This window comes from Scyliorhinus canicula, chromosome 6 (genome assembly GCF_902713615.1).
Source record: "Scyliorhinus canicula chromosome 6, sScyCan1.1, whole genome shotgun sequence".
In the NCBI taxonomy this organism is placed as follows: domain Eukaryota; kingdom Metazoa; phylum Chordata; class Chondrichthyes; order Carcharhiniformes; family Scyliorhinidae; genus Scyliorhinus; species Scyliorhinus canicula.
Window position 1 is genome coordinate 54958232 of NC_052151.1, and position 12035 is coordinate 54970266.

General features: G+C 47.4%; 1 protein-coding gene across 2 annotated transcripts in view; it reads left to right on the forward strand.

The window, feature by feature from the left end:
• sh3bgrl2 (SH3 domain binding glutamate-rich protein like 2) overlaps nt 1–12035 on the forward strand; it is a 176258-nt gene that overhangs the window by 128466 nt on the left and 35757 nt on the right. Inside the window, exon 4 of one of the 2 annotated variants that reach the window (XM_038799315.1) lies at nt 969–1871. The exons of the other annotated variant lie outside the window; for it this stretch is intronic. Within the exon in view, the coding sequence (XP_038655243.1) occupies nt 969–983 (15 nt within the window). The 3' untranslated portion in view covers nt 984–1871. Of the gene's footprint in view, nt 1–968; nt 1872–12035 lie in introns of those variants that run through there. 2 annotated transcript variants of the gene reach the window in all.

The following is a 12035-nucleotide window of genomic DNA, read 5'->3' on the forward strand; positions in this document are numbered from 1 at the left end:
TTCTGAGGCACAATTCACGTCACACAACTTGCATTTTACTAATAAAATTGTGACAATGAAACCATTCAGTATAATTTGCAGTTAAGCTAGGTTCTTAGTTGAAGTAAAGTTTTGGGAACAGCTTTAGGGCAGCACGGTAGCATTGCGGTTAGCACAATTGCTTCACAGCTCCAGGGTCCCAGGTTCGATTCCCGGCTTGGGTCACTGTTTGTGCGGAGTCTGCATGCTCTCCCTGTGTGTGTGTGGGTTTCCTCCCACTGTCCAAAGATGTGCGGGTTAGGTGGATTGGCCATGATAAATTGCCCTTAGTGTCTAAAATTGCCCTTAGTGTTGGGTGGGGTTACTGGGTTATGGAGATAGAGTAGAGATGTGGGCCTGGGTAGGGTGCTCTTTCCAAGGGCTGGTGCAGACTCGATGGGCCGAATGGCCTCCTTCTGTACTGTAAATTCTATGATCTATGGAACACGGGCACTATGTTTATTATACAGCGTCAATTTGAGAGAGAAAGTTGGGGCTTTGTTACCAACCTGATTAAAATATTTAAAATTGGTTGCATGCTGAATCGTGTAATTTAGGCAAGACTCAATGGATAATAGCACCACGCCTGTGAGCAATTGATACACGGGAGTGCCATGTCTTGACCTGCTCACGCAGACTCTTAGAGGAGTAATTGCTTTTTTAGAAACTGGAACACATGTGAAACTCACAACTTGGTAAGTTCTTTTTGCCAAGTTATCGCCTCTGCTGTAAATTAACTGATGAAAATTGTCAGCATCATATCATTTTGTTCATAAAATTTATATGCAAATATTTGAAGCTGTGCTATGAAGTGATGGCTTGTGCAAGGCTTTGCACTGTTATAATTGTGATATTGAAATTGGAGGCTCCATTGTAATCACCTTTCAAAGTCATTTTTAAAGGAAAAACACCCTTCATCCTTTTTTTTTCTTCTGTTTTCTTCATCACAGGTCTCTGAACCATAGTTCCTGGAAGACCCACCTGTACCCTGAACCATTTGCCACGAGCGGAGCTGGCTCTAACTTGGCTGTTCGTCATTGAAAATCTTCATAGATTCAGCAAATTAAAAGCCTCTCGTTATGTCACCAAACATTGCTTCATATCCTGGTTTCGCCACAATAGATCATTTCTGCTGGGATGAATTTAAAGGAAAGTGATATTGGTCATATCAACTGGCCTTGGAATAATCAAGTTTTTGGATCACCGGGATGGTTCTTGCTTGCTGCTTGCCACCTTGCCTTATTGTAGCTCAGTTCACTTGAATAGTGTTTTGTCTGTGTGCTGTCTTCACTGACATGGAAGTGCCACGCTAATTAAATAAACATTCCCCAGGTCAATGTCAGCTGTGCAATGCTGTTATATGAGGAAGTATACTACTTGTGCACTTTGGTTGGTTGTAACAGATAGATAGGTAAGAGTTGGGCGGTCGGAACCGGATTGAAAAGGTGTGATATTCTCAAAACAACACAAGCAGGCCACAATATTTGTAGGCCGTAAGGTTTTGCTTGTTTGCCTGTATTATTTCCATTTCCACATTTAGAAAACTTACAGAGAATATTGCTGAGTGATGCCAATTCATGACAGCTTTGAAGGCATGATACTAAATCACATACAAAGGTATTACGAGACTTATTATTTGGAACTTTTCTCTCAACTACGATATTGATTTTCCAATCATTTTGAATTCTTGTGCTTATTGTCTTTTAAAGGCCTTTATCATTTATAATTAATTGTGCTAATCAGAATAATGTGATCGCAGATCACATGTTTATTACTAACAAGAAAGGTTGTGCATCTGGAGATGCAATTACTTTTTGTGAGCCACGGCAAACCCATAAACTTGTTCATTGCCATTTTTGCTTGCTCTATTCATGTCTGTTAAGGTCAGGAATCACAAATATTATTGACATAAAGGGTAGGAAAGCACACTGGGGGAAGAGTTTTCTATTCTGGAATTTAAGTCTGGTGGTGGACAGGAATGTCAACGTGATTCCTGCTCAGCAGTGGGACTGGTGAATATATGCGATCTTCCACTTATCAGATCATTATTTGTGGATCAACGAGGTGCTCGGTGAATCTCATGGTGGGTTGAACAGGAAGTCCCCCGTCCTGCACTTGTCCCATAGGGTAAAATGTCCAGGTGCCTTTTTCAAAGGGTTCCTGGACAGACATTCACTCATTGCAGGCCAGGAGCCTCTGGCATTCATACCGAATCGTTGTGGCCACAGCTTGCAGATGTGAACAACCCATATCCCAGGATATATGAAGGCACTTCCAGCATTGCCTTTTGCTCATTTGTGGATAAGAACGCAGCTGGCTATACACCAGTGATCGACCCAATGCTCACTGTTGCAGTGGTCTATGTTTGCCAGCCTCTTGATCTTATAGAGGCCGCGTTGCCTCTTGTTGCTCAGACCCTTGTTTCTCACGGTCCTGTGCCAATGGGAGATGGACCCTCCATGTTCACACCTTAATGAAAGTTATTACCAAGGCATGGTTGCCTGCAGCCTAAATCATTGCTCTGGATGTGTGAATGACTTGAAGTGATAAATTAAGTGAGCATGTCATTTTCAGGCTTCCCTCCATCTCAGAGGCAGGAGGCAAGTGCTGAGCCATTACCTGGCCTCTAACTAGACATGACATCTCCAGCCCTTCTAGTTAAGGGGCATCCTGGAGGATCAAAAATGAGTGCTACTCCTGTGCATATATGAATGTGTAAGGAAACATTGCTCTTTGACTAGAGTGATGAGGACCATGAGCAAGAAGCCTCATGTGGATACTTGTCTGCCTGTTCTCCACTGCCCTCGAAACCCGATGGAGAGACTATTGCCTGGGCAGCATAGAAAGATTAACCCCAAGATCCCTTGTCAGCCATCACCATTTACTTGGGAGGGTAGAGGTTTGGAGTCGTGAGTTGGTTGCTGTCCACAGGCAGTTCCCCTGGACACACCCACCTCCTTCCCCCCTTCCCTTCATCCCTGCCTCTAACTGCAGCTGATGGCACAGAAAGAATGGCAGCTCCACACGTCACTGGCATAACAATGTTATGAGACCCATGGTTTGGGAACAAATCTGTGGACTTCAGCATAAAAAGGGAACGCAACTCATCATGTTTGACAACCAGAGGGCAACACGGTGGCACAGTGGGTAGCACTGCTGCCTCACGCCGCCGAGGTCCCAGGTTCAATCCCGACTCTGGGTCACTATCCATGTGGAGTTTGCACATTCTCCCCAAAGATGCGCAGGCAGATGGATTGGACACGCTAAATTGCCCCTTAATTGGAAAAATGAATTGGGTACTCTAAATTTATATTTTTAAAAAATCTTTGACATCCGTTGCCCCAAAGTTTGTGTCCCTTTAGTTTGCCAGGTTGTGTTAACTATGAACTCCAACCACACGAAAAGGCCCTTCTACCACCTTGAGAGGTCTCATTGACTGACTATTATATGGTCACGGTCAATTTGGGAAAAATTGTACACATCACCTTTCAACCCCACTCCACCACTTTCTACCCATCCCATGTTACCGTTCACCATGGGCCCAAACAATATCACCATTCCTCTCCCCTTTATCACCCTTAAACCTCGCCCGTTACCCTGGACCCTACCATGGACCACCTCCACACGCCTTTCCTCCCCTCAGAGCTGATGACCCCCATTACCAACACCATTGCCACTCTGACCCTGTCCCCTCCCGTTACCTGAACCACCTGTCTTGACCCTCTCTGTGACCTGCCCGATGAGACCTTCACATACTAGGCTCCTAACCTTGACCTGCTACCCTACCACATCCCACTACCCTGTCTAAGTGTGATTGTGCTCTCCTATCACCAATATTTCTTCCCCCCATGACCCCATCATCGACACCATCGACCACGACCTCTAGCCGCACTCCCCACCCCTTTTCTGGACATTCTCCTTCCCTTCCCCAGACACTCTACCCACTCCCTGTAAGCCTGCCTCCCTGGTCCAGATTTTTCTCCATCCTATCCCTGCCTCACTTGTCCAGCCTTTGCTCCGTCCTATCCCCACTTTCTCTTCAAGCCTTCACCTACCTCCCCTGTCCAGCCTTGGCATCATGTTTGCTAACGTCACACAAGCAAAGGCCCCAAGAAGGAGAAAACAACATCTACAGATCTTAAAGTTGTGGAAGAGACGTTGTTCGCCCAATGCACGCCCCTTACATACTGAATGCTCTAAATTCTCACTGGTGAGGAACTGAATTGGAGGAAGAACTTAGTTCTAGTGAGGGGCCATTTAATGAGCATGCATGAGTTGTTAATACATATGCAAATGGAATTCCTGGCATTGTTCAATCCTTTAACCCACCTTGAAGGCCAGAAAAAGAAAATTCCTATGGTTTATCCCACCATTGGGGCGCAGTGGTTAGCACTGTTGCCTCTCAGCACCAAGGACCCGGGTTCGATCACAGCCCCGGGTCACTGTCTGTCATGGGTCTTACCCCCACAGACCAAAGATGTGCAGGGTAGGTGGATTGGTCATACTAAATTGCCCCTTAATAAAAAAAAAGTTTATCCCATCGTTGGGAAACAGATTTCTTTGTTTCCCGGCAAATTAAGTGACCCCGCCAACCACTGTGACTGGTAGGGGTTGAAAATTCTGCCCATAAAACAGGTGATATGGCGGAACATAATTTTGTAATAAACCTCATTGCTAAACTCCCTATCCTTTGCGAAACACTTTTCCAGGAACATATGGCTTGAACCATTCAAAACAACGTCAAGTCATGTGTTCAGGAGAAATAAGTGGATAATAGCACAATGACAATGTTTGCAGTGAGTAAAACCAGGAGTTGGCGAGAATTATTGCATCCTGTCGCAATGTCCAGATTCTGAGCACATAGGCACTAATACCTACTGTGCGAGGGCCAAATGTGAAGTGTGTTCATCTATTGAAGACAAAGTAAACACTTCTCATTGTAAAATAGAGTAGCGTAGGGGAGATGTCAGAGGTCGGTTCTTTACACAGAGAGTGGTGGGCGTGTGGAATGCACTGCCTGCGGTGGTGGTGGAGTCAGAGTCATTGGGGACATTTGAGCGACTCTTGGACAGGCACATGGACAGCAGTAAATTGAAGGGGTGTAGCTTAGGTTGATCTTAGATTAGGATAAATGATCGGCACAGCATCCTGGCCGGAAGGGCCTGTGCCTGGACTGTTCTATGCTCTAATGTGAATAACCTATGCCTTCGATAAATTATCTTGCTAACACGTAACAAACCCTATATTTGTTAGCAGAGTGCAGTGGTTTAGGAAGTACAGCTGACCAGTATTTGGCTTGTTTGCTGTTAAACGTTTTGGCAATGGCTCAGAAAGAAATTCGCCCAATTTCTTTTGTGAAACATTTTTTTCATGAATCATCATCACTGCTCGTTCATGAAAAAAATGTTTCACAAAAACTTAAGTCAAAATCCCCCTGGGAAGAAGGGTCATACAGACTCAAACCGTTTACTCTGTTTATCGCTCCACAGATGTTGCCAGACTGCTGAGTTTATCCAGCATTTTCTGTTTTTACTTCATAAACACTTGTTTACAAAATCCAAGATGCAATGCATTTAATCTCATCGCACTCCACCATTGGAACTCAATATTATTTTATTATTTGATGAGATGAGCTATCATTTTCTCTCCTGATAGACAAAAGAAATATTTTTAAAATTTCTCATTACGACATTTGCTGATTAATTCCTGCATCACTATTTTGATTCCGAGTGGGTCTTTACACCGCCTCATTAAAATGATCTGCAAACTGCCTTTCCCTCTCTCTCACTTTTGTCATCTTCATTGAGTACTGACCAGACTTTACTACCACATGTTTCTAATCACTACCTGTTGGTAGTTCAACTATTATAGTTTATCCTGCAGTGCAAGAATGATATCCAGTTTTGAAGAGTGTTTCCTTTTATGCCGCGGTTTGCGTTGTAAGATGTTCCACAATAAGAAACTCTCCATTGCATCCTCCAACTTTGGGGTGGCATGGCAACACAGTAGTTAGCAGTGTTGCCTCACAGCACCAGGGTCTCAGGTTTGATTCTGACCTCGGGTGACTGTCCATGAGGAGTTTGCACATTTCCCACGTGTCTGCGTGTGTTTCTTCTGGGTGCTCCGGTTTGCTCCCACAGTCCAAAGATGTACAGGTTAGGTGAATTGGCCATGCTAAATTGCCAAAATGTTAGGTGGGGTTACGGGGCTAGGAGTGGGGGACTGGGCCTAGGTAGGGTGCTGCATTGTAGCAAGAGCCGGTGTAGACCCAATGGGCCGAATGGCCTCCTGCATTGTAGGAATTCTATGATTCTATAGCTGAAAACTAGTGCAATTTAATTGCAAAGGTCCTAAGGTCAATCAGCCTGAATTTTCACAGGGGTTCTCCGAATGTCCTGCTGCAACCTTTACAGGAGATGAGCATATTCCCTGGAGAAGGGAGATCAATGACTGAGAAATGGGTGTTCCACTGATTTCTAGCCAAGGTTCTGTTAGGCTGCAGATTGCACTCCCCGGTGTCTCAATGCACCGCTGACTCTTATCTCAGTATGGGATTTATGGCACATACTTTCTATGCAAAAAAATATTTTTGCATTTCATTACCAAGCGCAAAGAATGATACTTTATCTGTAATCTAATGTCTCATTAAGTATTCATTTTGTTATATTGAGTATAATTTTTAACATCTGCTGATCACTAGGGGCTAGTTTAGCTCACTTGGCTAAATAACTGGCTTTTAAAGCAGGCCAGCAGCACGGTTCGATTCCCGTACCAGCCTCCCCGGACAGGCGCCGGAATGTGGTGACTAGGGGCTTTTCACAGTAACTTCATTGAAGCCTACTTGTGACAATAAGCGATTTTCATTTCATTTAATTTCATCACTATCTCTCCATACACATTCTCTGAATCTTATGATTGGTTCAACCCCTATGCAGTGCTTCCCTTAATATACTTAGGCTGTTGTGTGAAAACCAAGTGTAGAATGCTTTAAAAAGTCATACCCATGAAGGCACAATAGGTGTCGAAGATTGCTGTCGCACTCCATGGCTGTAACTATGGTTGATCAAACACTCTGTGGCACACTTTAATGACGTGCCCCTAAGTGAACAATCATAAAGGAGCTTACAAAAGCAGGTAAGTTATACTGAACGTTATAGAAAGCTCCATTTAGACCATAACTAGAATATTGGGCGAAATTCTCCGCCCCCCACGACGGGTGGGAGAATAGCGGGAGGGCCTTCCCGACATTTTTGCTGCCCTCCCGCTATTCTCCCCCCCCCCCCCCCCCCCCCCCCCCGCCGAAGTCCCGACCCAAATCGCTGCCGCCGTTTTTTTACGGCCGGCAGCGATTCTCAGCTGTTAGATGGGCCGAAGTCCCAGCATTTTCCGCCGTGTTTACGAACGGCAAACACACCTGGTCTTGCCGTTCGTAAAAACGGCGTCACAAACTCGCTATTAATAACCATGGCACCGATTGGCACGGCAGTACCACGGCCGTGCCAAGGGTGCCATGGGCCCGCGATCGGTGGCCACCGATCGCGGGCAGCGGGCCCGATGCCCGCGCACTACTTGTCCTTCCGCCGCCCCGCAGTATCCATTCGCGGGGCGGCTGAGGGGCAACCCGGCCCGCGCATGCGCGGGTTTCGCGCAAAAACGCGATGACGTCACCCGCGCAAGCGCGGATTGGAGTCTTCCAAACTGCGCATGCGCGGCTGACGTCATATGACGCGTCAGCCAGCGCTAACTCCGGCAAGCGGGCTTAACGATTTTCGTTAAGCCCGTCTTGCCGGAGCGTACGGCGTCGGGCTGCTAGCCCCGACCGGGGACCAGAATCGGTCCCCGGTCGGGAAGGGGCGCGCTGCCGTAAAACCCGCCCGGGGTTTACGGCAGCTTTACGATTTCTCCCGTTTTGGGAGAATCGCGCCCATTGTATTTAGTTCTGGTCACCATACTTAAGGTAGGGTGAGGCACATAATACCTTTGCCATTTGTGCTTTGGGTGTTTTCTGATGCATCCCATACATGTCTGTGCATTTATGCGGATGTTTGAATATTGGAGAAATCTGAGGGTTTGACTTCCCATGAAGGGTTCTTGTGCTTATCGCCTTTGTATGTCAGCAGAGGAGGATTTATCAGTTGAAAGGTCTTGCTGGATGTGTAGGATAGTTCTGCTAAGACTGAAAACATCTGGTGTTGGGATTATTAGAATGGAGCTGATGCAGTATTATAGTTCCTAACTATGCAACCAGTACAGTGGGGCTCATTTTAGAAGATGCTTTGGAATTTGAAAGGAATTTGGTTGCTCTCTGCGACAATTTTCAAACCAGGTTCTGTGCAACCTGCAGTAGACCTTTTTTTAGGAAATTGTTTTATTGTGAGCTATTTAGCTGCCTGGATGCTAATGTTAATTTGGTATTTTTGACTTGTCATTCACAAATTAACTGTTACTTGCAGAGTATAAATTATTTTATTTGGTATATCATCAACAATCACCAGGCAGGAATGCTCCCTTCCAGTCAAGGAACACTTCAGCAGTCAAGGGCATTCAGCCTCTTATCTCCGGGTAACCGTTCTCCAAGACGGCCTTCAGGACACGCGACAACGCAGAATTGCCGAGCAGAAACTTATAGTCAAGTTCCGCACGCATGAGTGCGGCCTCAACCGGGATCTTGGATTCATGTCGCATTACATTCACCCCCCACCAGCTGGCCTGGACTTGCAAAATCCTACCAACTGTCCTGGTTTGAGACATTTCACACCTCTTTAACCTGGGATTACCCCTATCTCTGGATCTGTAAATATTTGATTACCCGCAAATGCTCGCATTCCAAGCATTGTCTGGAATCTTTGACTTTGTATATATGGGCGGAATTCTCTGCTCCCGCGCGGAATCAGGAAGGCCGTCGTGAAACTCGGAGGCCACTCCTTGCATCCTATTCACCCCCCACCCCAGGGGGCTAGGAGCAGCGCTCCGTAAATCTCGGCCGCCGGGCCTTGACGCATGCGTCAAGGTGGCGCGCCGAGAATGACGCGACGACGGCGCCCAAGTGACGTCAGCCATGCATGCGCAGGTTGGCCGGCTCCAACCCGCACATGCACGGCTGACGGCTCCAACCCACGCATGCGCGGTTGCCGTCTTCCCCTCTGCTGCCCCGCAAGACGTGGCGGCTTGATCTTGCGGGGCGGCGGAGAGGAAAGAGTGCGTCACTTGGAGACGCCGGCACGACGATCGGTGGGCACCGATCGCAGGCCAGTCCCCTCCCGAGCACGGCCATAGTGCTCCCTCCCCTCTCCGCCCCCCACAAGCCGCAAACGAGCATTTGGCGCCCATGTTCACGACGGCAGCGACCAGGTGTGGTTGCCGCCATCGTGAACCGGTAGGGAACGTCAGGCCACTCGGCCCATCCGGGCCGGAGAATCGCCGGTCGCCGTGAAAAACAGCGAGCGCCGATTCATCCGCGCGAGGGGTGGGAGAATCGCGGGGAGGGGTGCCAGGGCGGGGTGTTGTGAGTTGCCCGGCCTTCCTGCGATTCTCCCACCCGGCGTGGGGAGCGGAGAATCGCGCCCTATGTTTCTGGAACATATCTCTTCATTCACCTGAGGACGGAGCAGTGCTCCGAAAGCTCGTGTTTGAAACAAACCCGTTGGACTTTAACCTGGTGTTGTCCAACCCCGGCATCTCCACCTCAAATATGGTGGGCTGGATTCTGCGTTTCTGCGGCTAAGTGCTGGCGCCAACGGAGAGTCCGTGGTGCTCCATGACGGGAAAATCGGCACAAATCCCTCACGAATTCCGGTAACGATGAGGGGCTAGCACGGATGCCGCATGGAATACCCGTGGATCGCGCAGAGAACGGCTGGAGAATCAGCACGTCCCGGACCGCGCATACGCAAGGCTGACAGGTTGCAGCCGCACACGCCTACACCCCGACGGTCGCGCCGGGAAACATGGCGCCTGCCGTGCTGGACCGTGTACCCGCCAACCCCACAGCCCACACCCTGGCCACCCTCCACCACTCTCCCCAGACATAGCAGAAGCCCCCCGGCCAGCGGCACGTATCCCGGCCTTTGGACACTGTCCGCAGTCGGCATGCCAGGTTCCCAGCCACAGGTGGCCTGCGCCGCCAGGAACTCGGCCCCTCGGGGGCAGACATCGCAGGTGGGCCAGCTGATGATGGGGTGCGCAGCTTGATGACACTGATTTGGAGGGAGCGTAGCATCGCCAACCAGTGTCAAACCGGCGCCTGCCCCTATTCCGGCGTTGAAAGACATTCCCCGCCCAATGGCCGATCCCGATTTCGGCATCGAGCTACAGAGAATCCCACCTGGTATGTTTGGAAGATAAGTTGTTTCATACTGATATGTTTTATCAATATTATTTACTTTGCAACTTGGAATATATCTAAAAGAATGTAGAACAATTATTATAATTCACAAGCTAAATAAATTGTGCACAGCCATTTTTAAAAATAAATTTAGAGTACCCAACAATTTTTTCCAATTAAGGGGCAATTTAGCGTGGCCAATCCACCTGCCTTGCACATCTTTGGGTTGTGGGGGTGAAACCCATGCAGACACGGAGAGAATGTGCAAACTCCACACGGACAGTGGCTCAGGGCCAGGATTTGAACCTGGGTTCTCAGCGCCATAGGCAGCAATGATAACCACTGTGCCACCGTGCTGCCCATGCACAGCCATTTTATGAACAGGAAACCTTCACCTCTCCCGAGCCTCCGCAAACTGTTGACTTTTTAAAGGAACTAGATAAATGTTTATTTCAGCGCTCAAATCAAGATTATAAGAAGAAAAGCAGATGAACAAATTCTCTGTGGAACAAGATGGTTCATGTTTGGCTGAAACCATGGATGAATCATCTATGGAATGCAACTAGTCAGAATTGTAAGTGAGGCTCGATATCCAGAATTTGCAGCTTTTTCATTATATCTCTGAACTGCGTGATCTGTTTCCTAAACGTTGTTATTCCACAGAATATTTGATGCCCAGTGTTGTTAATGTTTACAATCTCACGTCTGTATTTAGAATTGTTTTCACCTTTTTAGCCGGTCCTTTTAAGAATAAACATTCCTCATTATTTGAGCTTTTACATGATTTGGTGCATTACATGTCCATTTTCACAATTCAGAAATGTTTTGAAATTGTTATATATTTATCTGTACAGTCATTCATATTTATCCAGTTTTTTTAAAATATAAATTTAGAGGACCCAATTCAGTTTTTCCCAATTTGTGGGGCAATTTTAGTGTGGCCAATCCACCTACCCTGCGCATTGGGTTGTGGGGGTGAAACCCACGCAAACACAGGGAGAATGTGCAAAATCCTCACGGACAGTGACCCAGAGCCGGGATTGAACCTGGGACCTCGGCGCCATGAGACTGCAGTGCTAACCATTGCAGCACCATGCTGCCCTAGTTATCTTTTTACAGGTAACGCATTGAAAAGGGCAATGCTTTCCTGCTAAAGAAATGGCTACACCTCGAGGTTATGAAGGCAGTTTCGGCAGTGCTGGCCCTGAGTTGCAAGTCGGGTGGATCAGCATTAGAGAAGCCAGGTGGCTTTAGAATCTGTTTGTGGTCCATACATAGAACATAGAACAGTATAGCACAGAACAGTCGAATCATTCGTTACAGTTTCACCTTCCGAAGCAGTTACCCTTTTTCGGATCATGTTCAACTAATTTTTGATCCGGTGGCCTGAAATAAATCAATTGCTTGCGAACACTAATTATCCGACTCAAATGAATGTTAGCACTTGTTGCAAATAATTAGGTTGCTATTAGATTCCATTCCAGATGGCAGAGAGAAGATACTTTGTCCATCAGCAGCTTGTCATTTTGGAGGAAATCTGTTTCTACTGGGTTTCTGCCACATGGAAGGAGCACTGGAAGATTTTGGTGGGGAATTAGTGGGGAGGGGCTTCCGCCACCCATGAAGCCCCTCACCTCAGGGGAGCGTAGGTGGAGCTGTTCCGAGGCTATCCTGGGAACTCGATCCATTACAC